The sequence below is a fragment of the Solanum dulcamara genome, chromosome 1 (genome assembly GCF_947179165.1).
Source record: "Solanum dulcamara chromosome 1, daSolDulc1.2, whole genome shotgun sequence".
NCBI classification, from domain to species: Eukaryota; Viridiplantae; Streptophyta; class Magnoliopsida; order Solanales; family Solanaceae; genus Solanum; species Solanum dulcamara.
The window spans coordinates 62,717,565-62,739,827 of NC_077237.1; the positions used below are offsets into that span (position 1 = coordinate 62,717,565).

The following is a 22,263-nucleotide window of genomic DNA, read 5'->3' on the forward strand; positions in this document are numbered from 1 at the left end:
CAACAGCTGCCCTTCTTTTCTCAATGATGAAGGATGAGTTATCGAGCAAAGACGTTGACTGAGTAGCCGATTATGAGCGACTAACAAGATGGTCGTTGTGTGACCAGGAGGAACGATATGGGTTTGTAAAAATGGTGCGGCCGAGACTTTGGTTTTAAGTCGCCTACATATCTTTGGTTATATGAGATTCAGGTCGTGTGTAGTTCTAGATTTAGGAACGAATAAAGTTCCTAAAAAATAAAATAACGGTATGAGATTGAAATAAAAAGTGATGGTAGCTTGAATTGATAAGATTGAGACATAAAGTCATATGAATAATGTGAAGATATAGAATGGCTTAAGTAGTGACGAATATATAAAGTCAGGATATCGTGTGAGCAGTGTAAAAAGATAAAACGACTCAAGTTGGTGGATATAGAAGAGTAAATAATGATGCTTTCGAAATGGGAGGAAAAGTTGTTTCTAATTGTCTCTTATTTTGCTTGTAGGATTTTGATACTCGAATCTTCTATCATAACTAAATCAAATGGTTAGCTCATAAGCATAGAGAAGTATAGGCTAATGTGATTTAAAAAATGATGGTACTAAAAAAAAAATTAACTAGAGGAGATCTGGTTAGAGAAAATAATGTTTGTAGCTCGTTCAGTGTCAAGAGAACAATGCTTAGCCTTGGTAACTTCTTGAAAGGTCGAGCTTGACCAATCAATTTCCAAAGAACACTACTTAGCTTTGGGTAATTCTCTTGATGGGTAGAGTTTGACCAATCAATTTCCAAAGGACGTTGCTTAGCCTCAGGTAACTTCTTGAAGGGTAGAGGACACTGCTTAGCCTCGGGTAACTTATTGAAGGGTAGGTGCACCCCTAAGGGTGACACGTGTCCATTCCTTATTAGGCCACCTCATCTATGCATCCACCCCTAGCTGCCACGTGGCGGGGTGGGGTCCACCCAAGTAGGTGCATCACCTCCTTATTCCTCTTCTGTGGGTTCATAATCTCGTCTCACTCTAAGAACCTATGTAATCCTTGCTACTTAAGTTCGACATGTACTCAAGTAGCTTAATTATGTAAGACATCCAAGTTGGTAGCTTACGCAAGTAGGTTGATTACCACGACTCATTATTTATCTCCAACTCCTTCCAAATCCCTCTAGACCTATTCCCAACCATCGCTACTCATATAGAACTTCATAGATAACATGGATCACATGACAATCTTTTAGAAAACAAAACATGTTCCAATGTACAAAAGGGCGGGGTATAACAATAATGCATTGCATTGCATTGATACCTGTGATATTTGTTCTATCTGTTTAATTGTGCTATTGAATTATATTTATGTGTTTATTTTATTCGCACCGTTCTATATAAATTGGTGGTCGTGTAGTCGGAGTGAGACTATTCTGTGTGCAGGTGGAAGTGTTCTTTAGTTTATTTCATAGTTTTTGATTAATTCCTTATACTCAGTCGGTTAAGCCTTTTCTGTGTGCAGGTGAAAGTGTTCTTTAGTTTATTTCATAGTTTTTGATTAATTCTTTATACTCAGTCGGTTAAACCTACTGAGTACATGTGGATTGTACTCATCCCTACTTTTGTGTCCCTTTTGATGCAGATGCTAGTCAGGGTATTTTGCGCGGTAGCTGATCTCCTTCTCTTGTGGATATTTACTATTCAGATCAGTAGTGAGATCTTGGGATTTAGATCGCTGCTATTCATCTTTTATTTAGAGTCTTTTCTATATTCGGAGACTTGTACTATGTATTCAAACTCAGTTTTGTATTTAAATGCTCTGAAACTTATGATACTATGTTTTGGAATAATTTCATTGTTGTCTTTTATTTTGCATCTATTTGTGGCCTGACTTCCCTTTGGGAGTCTCATATGATTTTAATTTTTGGCTTACATATCGAGTTGGGTTTTTGAGAAGTGTTCCATCACGACCTCGGGTTTTGGGTCATGACACATACCTAATCGGGAAGAATTATAGGCAAATACATATTCATAAGTGGATCTTGGATAAAATAAACATGTAGCAGGCTGGTGGCATAATAGAAGTGTACTTGTAAAGATGCCTCAGCCTCTGCCCTCGCTGAAGCCGCACAAAAATAACACTGAGCATATCTTCCCAGTGCATCTGACCTACCTTCTAACCTGCCTCCCCGTGCTCCACCTCTAGTACATTATCGATGCCCCGATGACTCTGCTCCTAAACTCTGCCTTTAATTAAAGGAGGCGCTGCTATCACTGGTCTAGCTATTGGAGAAACTGGTGCAATTGCCCCTCGCCCTCGCTGGGGCACTCTCGGGACCAATGATCTAAGCTGCCACAGTCATAACACCCCAAAGCTGAACACCCTATAATAACCCGACCGTGGTAGAAAGGGAGTGAATTTGATCCCCTCGAGCTCTGGCCCACACTAGAACTACCATGATAGGGCTGGCTGCCATCTGAAGCTTGTAGAGCCACCTGAATAGGCCGGCTGGACTGATCCTGGTGAAATCTCTGACGAGGCCTATCATAGGAGTCCCTTCCTCAAGTTTGGGACTCGCTTTAGCTCCCCTAGTAGCGAGGCCTCTTATCGCTTCCCCTTGGGCCTCACGATGAATATGATCCATGGATCAGGCATGGTCTATCACATCCAGAAATAAATGGTCTGCCAAAGCCAGATGCTCTGTATCAACTCTCACTTTATATCGTAACCCATACACAAAGTAACAAGCTCTCACCTCCTCCGTGGATAAAATCATGGTGGCATAGCGGGACAGCTCATGGAACCTCACCTCGTACTCTGAGACAGTTATGGAGCCCTGCTCCAACTTGGAGAACCGATCACCAAGTCTGCAAGAAATTTGGGTGAGTATGGCATGAAGCTCTGGTGCTGCAGCTGATGCGGGTGGTCGTTGGGCTGGTCCCGGCCCCACTAATTGTGGAGGTATGTATGCTGCCTACGACTCCTTCTCAAGCTTAGGAGCCTTCTTTCTATAACTAGCCGGTGCTGCATCACTCGCACGACCTCTAGGTTGACTACTACCCCAAGTTGAGGCTCTATCTGCAGGGCCCAAGTGCATCATCCCCGGTCGCTATGTCGCGTGTAAGCCATCCTGCGAAAAAGTGAAACAAGTATGATTTAAAAGATCCAATAAGACATACATTGCATGAAAGCGAGAAAAAATGAGAAATTTTCCTAACGACATCCTATAGCCTCCTAAAGATAAGTAACGGACATCTTCGCACCGATCTGCAGGACTCTACTAGACGTTAGCTTTGTATAAGTGAAACCGGTGAACTTAGGACTCTGATACCAATTTGTAACGACCTAATTTCTTAGGTCATGATGACACCTACTATAACCCACTGGTAGGTAAGCGAACCCATAACCCAGAATATTTAGTAATGGGTTTAAGGATAGAAACTAAACAGGAATAAGCAATTCTAACATAAATAGCATAAATAAGCGGAAGACAAAACAAAACGAACATATATACAATTGATTCCTCTCAGAACCTGAAAGTCGCTAGTATAGAGCTAGCTAAACAAAAGAGTACTAGTCCTAAAAGTGGACTACTGAAACAAGACATGTCTTAAAAAATAAAAGACTAGTCTATATATACAGATAGACACCAGAATAATACAAAATGCCAAGTGTTCACCCCCGTCTCCGGATCAGACCGCTCCAAGCTCAAATCAACGCTGGCCACTAGTGCTCGGACCTGCATCATGAAAATATATGCAAAGTGTACTATGAGTACAAAAATAACAGGTACCCAGTAGGCATCATTGGCCGACTGAGCTTGAAAAGTAAAGGCAATATGACAAGAGGAAATAGAACGGAACAAAGGTCAAGAGAAAAAGTCTAAAGTAATGTAAAATAATGAGATGCACACGAGTGTAGAAACAACTAATTAAAGTAATCTACAGCTAAACTACACCTAACTAGACCCCCATAAGCCTAGAAGGCACACTCATGTGAAAGTTTAAATAGAAACCCAACCAGACCTCCATAAGCCCAACGAGTGCACAGAATGGCTATAACTATTGAGAACAGAAATTGAGAACCAAGACCAGAGAGTGTAATATAGAACCAGAACCTCAACCCAATCTAGTTGAATCTGACAGTACGGAGGCTAGATCTCTAACTGGATACTCATCAGAAGTATTCGAGTAACCGATCAAGTATCAAGTAACTGAGGTCGAACCTCTAATCAGATGCTCTTTATAAGGATCCAAATGACCCAGGACAGACCTCTAACCGGATACTCGTAGAAGGTGTCAATACGGTCGAGACCAGAGCTTGAATATGGATGCCCAAAAATTTGCTCAATATAGCTACTGCAGGTCCTCCCAAAGGTCAATAGTTGCCGAACTCTATGGATCTCCATCCACACTTACTCAATCAATAAAACAATTTAAGCTGAATCCCAAACCAATCCTAAATTGTAGAATAGAACACGGTGTCGCCATCGAAACTCATGAAGACGCAAAATCGGGGAAGTAGAGTTAGAAGGTCATTGGAGCAAGCGTACCACCTAGCAAAGGCCCAAACTATCTGAATCAAGTCTGCTACACAAATCTACAAGGATCTAAGCTGGCCGAACGACGTCAGGGAAAAACTAAGGCCTATCAGGTCTGAATCATGCATTTCTAAGGCAATCTCCGGTCAAACCTAGACTAAGGCTGAAGATGCTTCAAATAGATGATAAATCGAGCATGCAATTACACCACAAGGAATGGATAATCAACAAGACAAATAGCATGCTCACAATTACCTGAAAAAGCCTAAAACATAATTTCTAAACGTCTAAGCATGATTCTATACTACCCAATTCCAAATTCCAACTAATCAACACACAATTAAATTCTCAAGCTCAATCTAAAAAAGGGGAAATCATAGCCTACCTGTAGGCCGATCACACGCTTTCCAAAATTATGAAATTGGAGTTTCCCCCTTCCTAATAGTCTTTAAACGATGTCACGCTATTAAAAATGGGTGTACATTATTACTACAGTTGTTTTGACATTAAAATTACTAAAATCGGAGATGGACAAATTTTGGAGTCAAATCAAGAATATGGGACCCGCTCTGGTAATTACGGAATAAACTCCGTAAGAGAATCTAAACACTATCCTCAACTTGTATTCCAAAATGGAACACAATTCGGGTCTCAAATCAGTGGAAAACACAACCTACAACATTTCACCATTTAAAGCACTAAAATAAAGCTAGGACAGCAGATTCAAATGACAATTTACCTCAAACGAAAACTTCCTCGATGATCTCCGAATAACCACCCACAAAGCCACGAAGATTTTGGACATACAACACTTCGAATTACCAAATTTAGAATAGTATAACTCTCAAAATCGCGTCTTGAAAAAGCTCAAATGAGTTGAGTTCATCCTTGGTCTTTAATTAAAAGACCCGGGATTTACTCTCCGTGAACGCGACTACAATAGCCCACGGCCGTGGAGAAGAATAACCTAGACCTCTGCGAATGCGTAAGAGGAACAAGCAAGCCTCTGTGAACACGGATCCTATCCCAAGAACACGAAGAAGAAGCCATCAGGCCTCTGCGAACGCGGAGAGAAAAGGGCCTCTACTCTGCGAACGCGACCAAGGAGCTGCGAACGTAAAATTCCCTTGCACCAGCGTTGCTTCAATATTCACTTTGGTTTGTACAAGTCTCCGATGGGGTGTTTGGGATTCATTCGAAATCCCATGCGCTCAAACTAACTATGCTACCCCACCAAATTCGACTTAACAGACTCAATGGCGTATTTGAAATTCCCATACGAGGTCATTTTAATGTAAAGTGGGTCTCACATCCAAGTTCCATTTTTAGTCAAATTTCGCAATGGGCCTCCGGATTAGACCGGAAGCCTCGGCAAGCAAATGAAGGATCGTTCTAGACCAAACTTGACATTTTGGAACTAATCGCGCTGACAGGATTTTCATCCAAGTGCGTTTTCCAATAATGTTGACCAACGCCAACCTTATGCCAAATTTCAAAGGCTAAAGTGTCAAATGGCCTCAAACTCTCATCAATTGCCTTGATACTCATGCCGATCATGCTTCTAGCCTAATTTATCCATTCCAGAGTTGATGGAGTTGTCAAAATTACGTTCTGTGGTTATTTATCTGAAGTAATGACCAGAATCAACTTTCCAATTTATAAAAGCTCTAAAATAGAAAAATGAGCCTAAAACCCAAACGAAGATCAGGCGACCGAACAGTTAGTGCCAACAAGTCATAAATGACTTGGGGTTCGTATAGAAGTGCTCTAAACGACAAAAAAGAGGCATTAAGGTAAAAATGACTTGGAAGGTCATTACACATTGGTTGAATTTTCTAACTTTATTTTTACTTGAGATAGCAAAATAAGGTTGGGTAAGACTTCATTAGTGAGGACTCGAGAAATTGGTCATTGGATTAGAGCTAGAGATACTCTAATCTGGTTAATTTTTCATTTAAGAGTGGAGATAGAGATAGTCTAACCTACTCAAGCAATCTTTAGTGTTTTGTTGCATGATCATGGGGTTCGAAAGAACCCAAGATATATATCTTCAATAATTCGAGAGAATGTTAAATATATTATAGACAAAATGCTATTGATGTATCGACTGATTTAGAATTGATTAATCTTTGCCTATTGGGTTGAAACCCCATCAATATTGCACACATCCATAGTCGTTTCCATCTTGTTGAATTCTCTTTTGTGTTGACTTATGATGGTGTTACTTGAAATTCAAATCGAAGATTTTGTTTCCCAAATTCCTCCCAATTTTACATTCTCATTTGACAACATTGTGCTAGTTAGTCTTGAATTGACAATCAATTAGAATGTAATTCTTTATGTTTGCCGTTGTAGTTCGACCTCAACTCCTAAGTTGGATATTATTTTTGCATACGATCGCCTATACCTTAATCGCGAGGTATAGTTGAGTGTTATCAATAAGTCATCTATTGGACAAAATGAAAACACTTACAAAATCCTTCTCCTATATCACAACGGACAACAACAACAAAAATAAATTGATTTTACTACATCATTGGACTCATTTAACAACACAACAAATAAAAACCAAAAAATTGTTTATTAGAAAATATGTTAGAATCTCAACAACTATCAATATTTTGTTCAACAAGTAATCAATTGTTGCAACAGTTTCTCAGTAAAATCAAAACTTCACTACTTCATAATAATGTTCAAGAATAGCAACAACAACAACAACAACAATAAAAGTTCACATATTAATAAAAATAAGTTATTTGTTAGACAAAGACAAAACAGATACAAGATCCTTCTCTCATATCATAGAGGACAACAACAATAACAAAAATAAATCAATTTTACTATATAATAATAATAATAATAATAATAATAATAATAATAATAATAAATAATAATAATAATAATAATAAAGAATTAATCACTAAAAGAGATGCTACAATCTCAACAACTATCAATATTTTATCCAACAAGTCATTTTACTATTGCAACAGATTCTCAGACCAAATCAAAATTTCATTAATTTCACAATAATGTTCAAGAACAAGAACAACAACAACAAAAAATCATATTTCACTAAAGATACGCACACAATTTACAAATATAAAACCATATCAAATGCTAACAACAAATTAGAATTTTTTTCTTTCTTCTTAAGCATGAAACAACAAAATCATTAACCCTAACTTAACTTTAAGAGAAGACTTAACTTTTTCACTAAAGATACGCACACAATTTCACTACATCATTGGGCCCATTTAACAACCCAAAATATAATAACAAGGAAGAGTTCACTAAAAGCTATGTTAGAAACTCAAGATCCGTTAGATTTTGTCTAACAGATTCTCAACAAAAATTAAATTTCACTACTTGAACAACATTATTCAAGCACAACAAAAACAACAACAAAAAATCATATTTCACTCAAAAAAATAATGATCTTGAGTCTCAATATAAAAAAAAACAATATCAAGTCGAGCATCAAGAGAACAAATACCATAAATTAAGATTTCTTTCTTAAGCATGAAATGACATAATTATTAACCCTAATTTTGAAGAGATGACTCAAAAGCATATCTTCTTTTTCTTCATTAACCCCAAAGTAATTTTTAAATCCCTAACTTTTTGAATCAAGCATTACCTAAGAAGAGAAATCATCGGTTAGAAATGAAAAAGGAATGCCATCGATCGCCAGAGGTTGAAGTAGCCGGAGGTTAAAGTCGCGTTGATATGTTGTTTTCAAAGGCAATTATTTCGGTTTCTTTAAAAGAGAGAATGGTGGAGGAGATTAAAATATAATTAGAAACTAACTTGGAAAAAACAACTTATTTGACTTTGTTTTTGAATTAAATAAATTTGTGATTTTTTTGTATTTGAAAAAGTTTAGCAAGTTTTAAAAAGGAAGAAATTATCAGTGGCCACTTAAAGTTGACACCAACTTTCACTTAGACAGCTCAACTAGAGTTTACTTATTTTAAACACCTCAATTAGAATTTCATTGTGTCATTTTGATTTTTGCTGACATGACATCGTGAGTGTGATACACTCATTATTCGTAACGTGAGAGCCTTATTTTATCAATCTCTATTTAATTTTTTCTTCTTTTCCATTTTTCAACCACCGTTTTCTAAACTTAAACTCTTTTCATGGAGAAACAGATTAGATAATGCTAGAGACGAAGAAGTGAATTCTGGCGCCAAAAGATTTTCTCAAACTTAAAAAGCTTTTTTTTAATTTTAATTTGTTGCCTTTCTTACTCTTCGAAATAGTTTGAGAAAATCGACAGAAATATATAATTTTTTAAAAGTTGCCGCAAATCTTTTTTTTTTCAAACTATTTATTTAGATTTGGAGAATTCAATTTTGTTTGAAGTTATTAGTAAGATAAATTTAGGATTAGAGAGTGAAAAAGATGATCTGGGTGGGAGAGGGGTTGAGATTTGGAATGAAGAAGACGAATTGAGTGAGTAAAGGGTTGGGGAGTGGAGAAGATGAATTGGGTGGGAGAGGGGTTGGCATTGGGGGTGAGAAGAATTGGGTGGGGTAGGGGTTGTGGTTGAGAGGTGTGCTTCTCTAAAATAAAATTTTTAAATGTGGTTAATTTTTTTTAAAATTATTTGGGTTAAAAATTATCACATGTAATTAGTCACTTTTTTCTACTAAAAAATCATTATTTAAGCATTATTTTTATCACAAATGACAAATATTTTTATTTAATTTGTCATTTTATTACGTCACACACCTTACATATTTGGTTAATTATTAAATACGTATCAAAATAACATAGTAAATTTTGACATGAGTTGTTTAAAATGAACAAAACATATTTGAGAAGCCTAAGTAAAATTTAATGTCAATTTTAAATAACCACCTATTAATTTCGCATTTTCAAAATGTTATTCAATTCACAATTAACTTAATCAAAATATTAAGTGACCTTTGACCTTACCTGGTCAAATATGTTCCCAATATTAATTTTGAGACTAAAAAATACCTCAATTCAATTTTCTTTGTTTGATATGCTTTACAAACTTTATTTAAATTCTTTATTAAATCGAATCGCCAGAAAAATATAAGTTTCTGGCAAGCGTTCACTAGCAATTAGCGAAGTGATCAGCATTTGATTGCCTGCTAAAGAACTTTACTGGGGAAAGATTTATCAGCTGCTCATTCTCTCCCTTGTAGTATTGAAGTTTCAGTTTTAAACCCTAATGGATCCTCGCAGACCTTCTCGGCTTATCGATCCAAAGGTTCGTCGGGTGGGCTTTTTCGCGCCCGACCCGGATAACCATCATGGACTTGCCTCATCTCCATCCGGCAACTCTTCATCTCCGGCGATGATCCCTCACGCCTTCGAGAGCGTTTCACAAGCTGTGCCTGTTCCCAATTCTACGTTGTCCTGGCCTCGACGGTCTTCTTTTGACGAAAGTGAGCAATTGGTGGTAGGAAGTTACAATCCTATACAGTCCATGCTGGGAACTTCGCCGGCATCCAGCGGAATTGGCGTAGAGGGCGAGTTTTCCGAGGACTCCTCCCACTGGGTTCGTCTAACCGATGGTTTCGGTTTGACTTCTCCCGCGATAATGACTGAGTTGAAAGACGATCAGGATACCTCTAGCATGGGTAATTTACAACTTTATACCGGACAATATTATTGCATTTGGAGTTAACATAGTCAGCACTTTGGATAGCGGTGCAAAGTAGGCATACATTATGATTCCCTCAGTTTAGATTAGGGATTTTCAGTGCTAGATAATATGGAAAATGTCCTGTTGTATTTGTTAAAAAATTAAATATGTATGTGAATAAAAATAAAAATAGAAGGAACTTTTGCTCATTTCCTTCTCTGCGCGATGTGGACTAGATGATAATGTAGATTTAAATTCCTGAACCCAGTCTGAAATATCAATTGGACACAAGATCCAACAATTCTATGTAGCCGTACTATTCTGACACCATGTCGTGTGCACATTTCTGAGTTCTCACATCTTAAGAGCAATAAGAATGCCAGTGCTAAATAATGCTTCGTGCTTGCATTATCAGCACTAAACTCCTTTTTTCTTTGATTAACAACAGTTAGGTTCGCTGAAAGGAGAGTTCTCCTCCCTCTAAAGAATTTTGATCTTGCAGAACCAGTGTTTCTCCGATGAGGATAAAAGATCTTTTCTCTTGCAGAACGGGTCAATGCACTAGTGGCTGAAACACCAACTGAAGTAGGAAGAAATGCAAAGTCACTGAAAGAGAAGACCACCAAAGCTGAAAGGCGTGCGCTGCAGGAGGCTCAACGAGCTGCAAAAGCTTCTGGAAAAGGTTTCAATCATCTTCCCTCTTTAGATAGGAAAGCAACTACTACATATTATCCCCACGCAGAAGAGGAGGGTGGAAGCAATGATTTTAAAGTTTCTTTTCTTTCTGATACAACTTTAGTAAACCGGTTTGCCTTTATTATTCAGATTTCATCTTGGGCTAACTTGTCTTCCACAAGAATTTGTTTCATTTGTCCTTTACCTACATTGGAGCCCTCACTAATCCGAATCCATTTAAGGGGGAAGTACTCCCTATCAGAATTTTTTTCCATACCTAGGGAACACGATACTCTGGTCAAGGTTAGAAGGGTCCTATCCGTCCCATCACAACTCAGATTATTTTGGGCTCCAATGTAGGTACCGGATTATTCAGTGTTATAATTTCTATTATTGCTTGCTAATGGATAATTTAGTTTATTCAATATGCTGCTTTTTGCAGTGTTATCAAAAGCAAAAAGTACAAAATAGCTCTAAGGTCCGTTGGGGCTTTAAGTGCAAAACACAGATAAAGTGTGAGCTTTAATGATAAAAGGTGCAAAGGGGTAAAAAAATACAAATATATATGTTTAGTCCAGGACTAATAATTTATAAGAAGGAATGACAAATATATGAACAAAGAAGTTGAAAAATAATTACGATAAAGTGAAATATCAATTATTTAGTGACGTCTCTTCAGAAGAGGTTCATTGGCAAGAAAAGTATGCCTTGGAACCTTGATGATGACACTAAAGAGCACATTAAGCGAGGCAAAGCGCTCAATGCGTTTTGAGCTTCGCTTCAGAGCTTAAACGCACCTTTGGTACCACGGGCTTTTTGAAACATCAATCTTATGTTGTTTGATAGTTGTTTGATAGTCATGCTTGACAGTAGAACTGATAGCCCCCCCCCCCCCCCCCCAAATAAAAAGAGAAGAAAAGAAAAGGACAGTACACTGATGGAGGATAAAGTATATACTTGGTATGTTTTTAACTTTGGTTTTTTGAGACTCTGTATAGGTTATTCTCCTAGTCGACCTCTGGTATTCTTCCAGAGAAAAGTTATACTGTCACCTAGCATCTCTTACATGTGTGATTAGCATTATTTTTTAATAGCCATTTCTTTGTGTTGTTGAGGATGTCCCCTTGTATGTCTCTGAGTAAAGTCACGATTTGCACTAACTAGCGATGCACTATGCACGTGTGTTTGTAATCCATAAATTCTCCAGGAAGGCTTGCATTTCCATTTGAAGCCATCAAATTGTGTCATCAAAATTTTTAAGCCTTCATTAATTGTTTTCAGGTGTTAAGTTTCATATTACATATATCTAGAATTTCTGACCATGGGGTATTTTGATAATTTTAGTGCTGTCCTGTAGCTCGTCCAACCTATAATTTGGCCCTTTTGGGCCATAAATAAATTTTGTTCTCAGCTGTAGAAGCTGCTTTCATATTGCCAATATCTATTAGTTATGCATGAAAGCATGAGCCTATAGTAGTCTGTTCTTTAATAGTTTTCCCTGTTGTGGTATTACCTTGGAAAGATTTCTGAACAGTGAATACATGATAGTAATTGGTAGCTTTCAAAATCTGTATCCTCTGATTAAAGTTAGGTCTGAACATCTTTTTTCTGAGTTGTTAAATCATCTTTCTGAAGATGTACTTTATTTTGGTATCATATATAGCTGGGGAAACATCTGCGGTAAAGTTACATGGACAGTCTGGTAAATCTGCTAAGCAGCCTCCACAAAAGAAAGATGGTGGACCAATGATGTCATCTGTAGCTACTTCTGAGACAAAAGGAGGTGACCGACCACCGGAGAAGGATCGCAAGAAAGATGCACCAGCTCCTAGGATGCAATTTGACGATAAGAATCGTGTTGAAAAAGCTAAGAAGCGTGCACTAGTTAAAAAGATTGAAGCTAGAAATAGAGTAGAATTGTTTCGGCATTTACCGCAGTATGAACAAGGAACTCAGCTACGTGATCTTGAATCAAGGTTTTTCCACCTTGACACCATGCATCCTGCAGTTTACAAGGTAACCTCCTCCACCCCGTCATTTCCCATTTTCATTTATTTCTGCTTTAAAGTGGGAAACCATTTCAAGGAAGTAGTTGTTTAAGACACTAAGCTTGTTTTGGAAGACTTTATTCAGCTAATAAGAACTAAGAAGGAGAGTTACACTAATCATTTTCCTTCGTGATCATGTATCTATCTTTTAGTGCACTAAAAGACTGTATTACCACCAGACTGCTGAGACGACTGCAATTTCGACTTTCACTTTGTGTTTCTCTCCTAACTAATTATAATGCCTCAATTCCAAGCTAGGTTTGAATTTGTTGTATGAAACCTCTATATTCGTTTTGCTTTGAACCGGTTTCATTCGGGTGCTCAATAAGTTAGGTGTCTCTAATACTAGTGATCCCCTGCATTTATATTGACATAGAGATCTCTAAATAAACTTACACGAACTTTTAGTGAGCATTGAACCTAATGGAAGTGTAGTAACATGACTAAGCCTTAATCCTCATTAGTTGGTATTGCCTATATGGATTTTTGCTTCCTTTTTATTCGACCTTTTGCTAACTTTGCATGAACTCCAATAAATTGTAAGCCTTTTGAGACAATTTCATTCTACTCCTTTAATTCATTGAATCACCATGGTGCCTCACCTACGGATGGATACATTTGGAGATATAAGCAGGATATGGTTAAACCATCTCAAGCAGCCTTCTCTTATTTTGTCCTCTACAATTTTCTTACTTTACTAAACAGATAATCTAATCTATGAGCCACAAGCTCTTTTTAAATTTTAGCATTTATACTGTTAATTTCTTGAAGATATCATTGTAAATTTTTGTACAACTGCCAGTCTTAATTGGTGATTAGATATGGACTTCAAAGCATTGTTAATTCGAGTATGATATTAATATATTTGAAATGTCGCACATATTCATGATTGATTGTGTGAACATCTTACCAGGTCGGATTGCAGTATTTGGCTGGAGATGTAGTTGGGGCCAATGCTCGCTGTGTTGCAATGCTACAAGCATTTCAACAAGCCATCAAAGATTACTCTACACCTCGTGAAAAAGCTCTAGGTAGAGATTTAACAGCAAGAATCAATGGCTATGTATCATTTCTTAATGAGTGTAGGCCTCTCTCTATTAGCATGGGGAATGCTATTCGTTTTCTGAAAGCTCGTATAACAAAGTTATCATTAACTCTTTCTGAGTCAGAAGCAAAAGCTGCTCTTTATTCAGATATTGAGCGCTTCATGAATGAGAAGATAGTTTTAGCGGACAGAGTAATAACAAGACAGGCAGTTATGAAGATCAGAGATGGTGATGTTCTTCTCACGTATGGTTCTTCCTTTGTTGTTGAGATGATTCTGCTACATGCTTACGAACTTGGGAAACAATTCCGTGTAATAGTGGTTGATTCTCGCCCTACATTTGAAGGCCAGGCGCTACTTCGGAGGCTGGTGAAGAAGGGCCTATGTTGTACATACACTCATATAAATGCTGTTTCTTACATTATGCATGAAGTCTCTAGAGTGTTCATGGGTGCTGAATCTGTATTATCTAATGGAACTGTGTACTCTAGAGTTGGGACTGCATGTGTTGCTATGGTTGCTCATGCATTCCGTGTTCCTCTGCTGATTTGTTGTGAAGCTTATAAGTTTCATGATAGAGTACAACTTGATTCTGTTTGTTCCAATGAGCTGGGTATGTCCTATTTATAGATTATATTTCCTGCCATATATTGCAACGTTATATGTTACTTTATCGTTTTTAACTCATTTGCAGGTGACCCAGATGTCATTTCCAAGGTTCCTGGTAGACTGGATGTCAATTATTTGGATAACTGGACAAGTAATGATAGTATTCAGCTTGTGAATTTGATGTGAGTGATTTTCTTCTTTTAGTCTTCTTTCACAACTGAAGGATAAAATATAGTTCTCTTTGATCTTTATAGAGCTTTATGTGTGCTTTTTGTCCTTATTTTATTAAATGGAGTTTTTAGTGATTGGAGAGTTTGTTATGGTCTATTCCTTAGCTTCTTTCCGGACCATGTGCATTGATACATTACAAGGGCATCGGGATGGGAACAAGAAATGTAACCGGCGTTTGGGAAAAGTTTCTAGATATCAAGAAAGAAAAAGGCAGAACTTTAATTTTATGAAGAATTATGCAGTAGAAGACAACATCAACAACAACCCAGTGGAATCCCACAAGTGGGGTCTGGAGAGGGTAGGATGTACGCAGATCTTACCACTACCTCATGGAGATAGAGAGACTGTTTTCGAAAGACCCTCGGCTCGAAAGTCACAGTTCCAAGTACGAGAGGAAAAAAAAACAATATATACAGCATAAAGAAAAAAATAAAAATAAAAAAATAAATAAAATAATAAATAAGTAACTAAAAAGTAAAAATAGAAATAAAAATAAAAATAAAATGCAATGCAAAATTTATAAGACAAGAACAATAACTATAGCAAAGTACTGCAATAATCAAAGACAATAGCAATACAACTATAAAGGCACGCCTAGACCTATGATCACCCTAAACCGACACACGGTAAGACACCATTCTATCCCTACTAGACTTCTACCTTAATCCACGACCTCCACTCTTTTCTATCTAAGGTCATGTCCTCAGTGATATGGAGTACCGCCATATGTTGTCTAATCACCTCTTTTCAATACTTTTTTGGTCTACCCCTACCTCTCCGCATAGCTTCCAAATCCAACTGCTCGCACCTCCTAACTGGGGCGTCAACACCTTTCCTCTGCACATGTCCAAACCATCTCAGTCTCACTTCTCTCATCTTGTCGACCAAGGATGCCACTCTTACCTTCAACCGAATAACCTCATTCCTGATCTTATCACTCCTAGTGTGTCCACATATCTATCTCAGCATCCTCATCTCCGCAACATGCATCTTCTGAACATGAGAGTTCTTTACTGGTCAACTCTCCACTTCATATAACAATGCTGGTCTAACAATCATTCTGTAGAACTTACCTTTAAGTTTAGGCGGTACCTTCTTGTCACTCAGGACTCCAGAGGCTAGCCTCCATTTCAACCATGCTGCCCCAATGTGGTGTGTGACATCATCATCGATGTCCCCACTACTCTGGATGATGGATCCAAGATATTTAAAGCTTTTTGTCTTGGGGATAGGTTGGGTGGCAACCCTCACTTCCTTGCCCTCTTCATCTATCGCAATACTAAATTTGCACTCCAAGTATTTTGTTTTGGTCCTGCTCAATCTGAACCCTTTGGACTCCAACGTTTGTCTCCAAACCTCCAACCTATTATTAACTCCGTCCCAAGTCTCATCAATCAAAACTATATTGTCCGCAAATAGCATACACCATGGAAGCTCCTCCTAAATAGACCGTGTCACCTCATCCATCACCAAGGCAAAAAGAAAAAGGCTCAGCATCGATCCTTGGTGTAGTCCCACCTCAACAAGAAAATGTTCTGAGTCACCTCCACCTTCCTAACCTGAGTCTTAGCTCCAGCATACATGTCCTTTATCACCTTAATATACACAATCGGGACACCTTTAGCCTCCACACACCTCCAAAGAACATCCTTCGGAACTTTGTCATAAGCCTTTTCAAGGTCAATGAACACCATATGGAGATCCCTTTTTCTTTCTCCAAATTTCTCCACCAGTCTCCGCATAAGATGGATTGCTTTAGTAGTCGACTGTCCCGGCATGAATCCAAACTGGTTTTCTGAGATTGACACTCCTCTCCTCACCCTCATCTCCACCACTCTCTCCCAAATCTTCATAGTGTGGCTTAGTAGTTTGATATCCTTGTAATTATTACAGTTTTGGATATCACCCTTGTTCTTGTACAATGGAACCATAGTACTCCACCTCCATTCATCAGGCATCTTAACAGTCTTTAAAATAACATTAAACAACTTAGTCAACCACTCCAAACCTGCCCTGTCACTCTCCCCCTCCTCATCTTGCTAACAGCACGTCGAACTTCCTCAACCTTAAAACACATGCAGTACCCAGAGTCTCGAAGACTACCAGAGTAAGCCAAATCTCCCAGTACAATGTCTTTGTCTCCTTTTTCAGTTAGGAGTCCGTGGAAGTAAGTTTGCCACCTTTGCTTGATAAAGGTCTCATACATTAACACTTCACCTTCCTCGTCCTTGATGCACTTTACTAGATTCAGATCGCGTGCTTCTCTCTCTCTCGCTTTGGCAAGCCTATACAATCTCTTATCCCCACCTTTTCCCCCTAACTCGACAAACACGCGTTCAAAAGCTACCGTCTTAGCACTAGTGATCGCCGACTTCGCTTCCATCTTTGCCTTCTTATAGATATCTTTAGGCCTATTCTTCTCCTCCTCATCCACACACTCCAACCACTCCGTATAGACAACCTTCTTGGCTTTCACTTTGCCTTGTACTTCTCTATTCCATCACCAGTCTCCTTGACGACCACCAAAGATTCTTCTCGATACCCCAAGAACCTCGACAGCTGCTTTTCTAATGCAACCAGCTGTAATGTCCCACATGTTGTTCACTCCCTAAACCATTCAACTTCTCCCTCATCTCCCGAGAAAAGGCGAGAGTTAGGCCCCCCCATCTAATCCTCTGTCGATCATATAGAGTCTTCTTTCTCCTATCCCTTTTAATCTCCAAGTCCATCACCAAAAGCTTATGTTTGGTGGTGTAATATTTTCACTTGGAATAACCTTGCAATTCTTACAAAGGCCTCTATCACCGTTCCAGAAGAGTAATTAGTCAATCTGAGTCCTAGCTACCATGCTACTAAAGGTGACCAATTGATTATCCCTCTACAAAAAACACGAATTAACAATAACCAACTCAAAAGCTTTGGCAAATTCCAAGAGAGAAACCCCGCCGCCATTCCTTTTCTCAAAACAAAAGCCTCCATGGACATCATCAAAACCATTAGAAGTTGTACCGATATGATCATTGAAATCTCCACCAATGAAAATCATTTCGGAACTAGGTATACCTCTCACTTCTTTATCTAAATCCTCCCAAAAGAGCCTTTTGACTTCTTCATCCAGACCCACATGGGGTGCATACGCACTAACAACGTTCACAAAAAGCCTGCCTATTACTAGCTTAATAAACTTCATCCTATCCTGATCCTCTTTACCTTTACCACACACTCCCTAAGGTCCACGTCGACTAGAATACCTACTCCATTCCTATCCCTTGAGCCTCCTGAGTACCATAATTTAAATCCGTCCACATCCCGAGCTTTGGAACCTACCCATCTAGTCTCCTGAACACAGGCTATATTAATCTTTTTCCTCTTAAGACTCTTCACTAGCTCTATGGACTTTCCTGTAAGCGACCCTATGTTCCACTATCCTGCTCTCAACTTATGAAAACCTGTCTCCCTCTTACCACTATTTCCCCTCGCTTCACCCCCAATTGAGGACATGACCCTAGTCTACCATCAGTAACCAAAGCCACTAAAACGATAGGAACTACAAAGTGAAAAAAAAATTGATAACAAATAAATTAAGAGAATACAAGCAACGAGATAATAATTGACAATATAGAATGTATAATAAAGAGATAACACACACTAGCTAATATGCAAATCAACAACCCTAGACACTAAGTGAAGAAGGAAAGTGAATAACAATAACTAAAACACTAAAGGTAGGAGCTAGTAAAGAAGAATAGTAATCAAACTTAAATAAATTAGTTGAGGAGAGGAAAGATAGAACCTGGCCCGGAGATATTTAGTTGTTGGAAAATTCGCCGGAAAGATCACCGAAAAGATCTTGCCGGAAATCACTAGATCTAGGTCCGATCTAAACAGATCTGCAGGTATTTCACCGGAAAACGAAAAAAAAAAGAACGAAGAAGAAGAAAAGAGGAAAGAGAATTTCGCCGAAAAAGGATCCTGTTGTTCGCTGGATAGCCGATGAACTTCGCCAGAGTAGTGTAGCAGCTCAAGATTTCTGTAGCAGCTAGAGGAGATGGAACACCAACCTCATGTAGGTACCTGATTTCCACGCTCAGTTGGAGCTGTAGTAGAAGAATTTCACAAAACATTATCCTCTAGAGCTACCAAACATTTGGAAGAATAAACGAAGTTGTCCTTGACCAGACCTCACTTAGTGGGATTTCATTGGGTATGTTGTTGTTGTCTAAGTTGCTCGGACTCTTAACTTTTGGTGTCGCACCCGTGTTGACAAGATGTGGCTGTGGGTGTGGGATCCGTACCCGATATGGTCAAACGGTTTTGGGTACTTTAACCAAATTAGAGGGAGAAATTCTAGATAGATTCAATGAGTTCTGTAATCAAAACAAAAACTACCGCGAAATTGAAGAAAATGGAATACCTCGTATATATAAATTTCTATTCACTACCTTTCCTTTTATCTCCTTCTAGAAGTCTCCTCTTGATCAATATTCTCCCCTCAATTTTTTCGCATAATATCTCATAATTTAGGTTTTATAACTCTATTTTTAGATATTTGAATTATTTTTAGTTGAATCCCCGCATCTGTATCCTTCTTGTTGTTGTCCTTGAGCCATGAGGAAAATCATTCCTCACTGCTCTGGTCCTCCCAAAATCACTGCCTCGACACCTTCGTAAGCTGACTTGCTTAAAGTTTTAGGACTTGAAAAGGTTATTTAAGAAATTGAATTGTAAAGTGTGAACAAGGAATGACTCCAAAAACAATGATGCATTGTAATGGACAAATGTAGAAGAAGTTACTTTATCTCAGAGAAGTTTTTAGTCTTAAAGGAAATCAGAAAATAGAATTTTCGCATTTGTCTAATACTTGAAAGTACATGATTTTAACAGGTATGATGCTACTCCATCAGACTATATCTCAATGATCATTACAGATTATGGCATGGTAAGTGTATTTCACAAATTTGATTTCAATCTGAGTTCTTTAGGTTTCCACATGGAGTATTAGATGCATATTTGATTGTCGCAGTGTGAAGTCTTAAAGAGTAGTATCCACTCACCCATGCTCATTTCATGGCATTTTGGTGTTTTCCAGATACCAACCACAAGTGTGCCTGTGATTGTGCGCGAGTATGGGAGAGAGCACCTCCTGATATAAATTGTCCAGTTAATGTTGCATTTGAATGTGACAGAAGGAACAACTACCAACTTACTGGCAATATTTGCTGTCAGATAACACATTATAGGAAATGAATGCATGCATTAAAAAATATTTTCCTTATAAGAAAAAAAGAATGCACTCATTAATTTTTTTGTCTTGTGAGATTATATAAATTTGCACAGTTCTGATGTTTCAATTTTATTAGATTATTTACATAGTTCTCTGATAAAAATAACTAGGTCATAGTTGTCGGGTGGGTTGGACAGATTCCTTGTATATTTCAATGCAAAATTCCGCAATTTTTTTTTTTTGAGATTGTTGTGCAATGTTTGTACAATTAGCTTCCCAAGCCAATTGATAGACAAAAGTTGTACTAGAATAAAGACTTCTAAGTTGAGTTATTGTATCTGAGCTTTTAAGACAGGTAAAATCATTGTCTGGTTTTTTTTTATCTCTACATATATGATTGTACACTAACAAAAGCGTCTCTTTCAGATAAGCTACTTCTCAATTCCGAACTTTTTTTTAGATCAGTTATATGATTTACCTGTTCATTTCGTGCTATCAGCCCATTCAGCCCTAGTTTATCATGATTTGTCAATAGCCGTCAGCCTCTTGCAATTTTCCTTCTTTTTTCGTACTAGGGATTACCAATTTTTTTGAAACTCACATAAGCAAAGTTAATGTTGAAATTTCATTGAAAATTCTACGTTCTTTTCTTTCTTCAATAGAAAATAATCTTGTACCATGTGAATTTGAGTATTTCTTGGGATAGGTTTTAATATATATCATATGGTCGTTTAGTTTACCAAAAATGATTGTATACTCTACCTATAGTTGACATCAATTTTTCACTTAGACACTTTAATTATGATTTGTTCATTTTAAATCTCAAGTCGAACTCTGTGTCATTTTGACACTTTTGACAATCAACCAAATATGTAAGGTTTGTGTAATAAACTCGCGGATGATGTGTCAAAAGGACGAATTAAATAAAAATGTGGCATAAATCAAAAATATATTATAAATAAAAATCTATTTTAAAACTATTTAGTTAATTACTTAAAAAATATATATTTCAATAAAGAAGAAAAAGAAAAAATTAGCAGCACCATTTTTTTTTCTTCTACACCATTTTCACATCTCGTCAACCATTTCCACATCTTCTTATTCTCTAACCACAATGACCTTCTTCTTCAAATTTGACAATTAACATTACCACCATCTCTTTCTTCAAATCCACCTATTATAATCACCAAGTTTAATATTAATTAAGTTTACAAGCTTTTACCCATAATTCAACTACCATACTACCACCATCTCTTCCTTCAATCCACCATTTTTTTCCTCTGATCATCTCCACCTCTCTGCTAGCCCATCAGAATTGGTTTCTTTGAAAATTTCAAAATAGCCAAAACTAATTAACCCATGGTGAAATCGGAGCCATTTATGAATTTACTCGAAATGGATTCATCGAAAGAAAAGTAGAAGCTTTGAGAAACAGGAAATTAGTGTTTCAAAAATTGAATTGAAAAAAATAACTTAAATAGGGAAAAGGATTTTTTTTAAATAACTTAAAATAGCAAAATTAGAATGTGTTGGGAGTAGGATTTGAGCCCACGGCCTTCATAAACTTGATGTTAACGGTGAAAACAGACCAACATAGCTTTTGAATGATTCCGACGAACTTTCCAACAATTGAACTATGAAAAAAATTAGGTGGAGAAATTTGATACCATGAAGAAGATATACGTTGTAGACATGGAAATTATCATACTACAACGTTAATGACCAACGCTCACAATGATTTTTAGTCTTCACTTCACAAATAAATTTATTTCACAGTTTCCATGATTTTTGCCGGTTTGGAGTTGTAGGTTAATCTAGACATATCTTAATCATTTCTTAAGTTTTTTTGCTGATATATATTATTGATTTAATTTCTCACATCAAAATTGACAGAAGAGGAGAAGGTTGGATATACGGTGGTGGCGTTGTGGTGGCAGAGTGATAGCGGATGGTGGAGGAAGTGTTGAAAGGAGAGAGAAGGAAAAACAAGAAATAAAAAATAATAATATAAATTTAAAGTCCGTTTGAATTGGCTTATAATTTACTTATAAGCTTTTTTCAGTTTTTTTGAGTATTTGACTAGTCAAATTAAAGTAGTTTTATACTTAAATAAGTCCCAATAAATAATTGAATTTGTTTGGATGAACTTATTTTAAGCAGCTTATAAGTTGAAAATAACTTATAAATCAAAAAAAGTTGGGTTGTACGTACTTATTTTCTTTTAACGTATAAACAGTTTTCAACTTATAAGTAACTTAAAATAAGTCCATCCAAACAGGCTTGGTCTTTCATGAGTTCAAA

The 22,263-nt window shown here is 37.4% G+C and overlaps 1 protein-coding gene across 2 annotated transcripts; it reads left to right on the forward strand.

Annotated features, from left to right (window-relative positions):
* Positions 1-9,537: 9,537 nt before the first annotated feature.
* LOC129890945 (uncharacterized) lies at positions 9,538-20,326 on the forward strand. 2 transcript variants are annotated; one of them, XM_055966323.1, is made up of 7 exons: positions 9,538-10,125; positions 10,678-10,812; positions 12,469-12,821; positions 13,767-14,511; positions 14,593-14,689; positions 19,623-19,677; positions 19,828-20,326. In XM_055966323.1, exons 1-7 carry the CDS (start codon positions 9,714-9,716, stop codon positions 19,888-19,890), a joined length of 1,860 nt encoding a protein of 619 aa, XP_055822298.1. In that variant the 5' UTR covers positions 9,538-9,713; the 3' UTR covers positions 19,891-20,326. The 2 variants fall into 2 exon arrangements, with proteins under 2 accessions (XP_055822298.1, XP_055822320.1); XM_055966345.1 differs by having other exon boundaries at positions 10,042-10,125; positions 10,633-10,812.
* Positions 20,327-22,263: the final 1,937 nt, after the last annotated feature.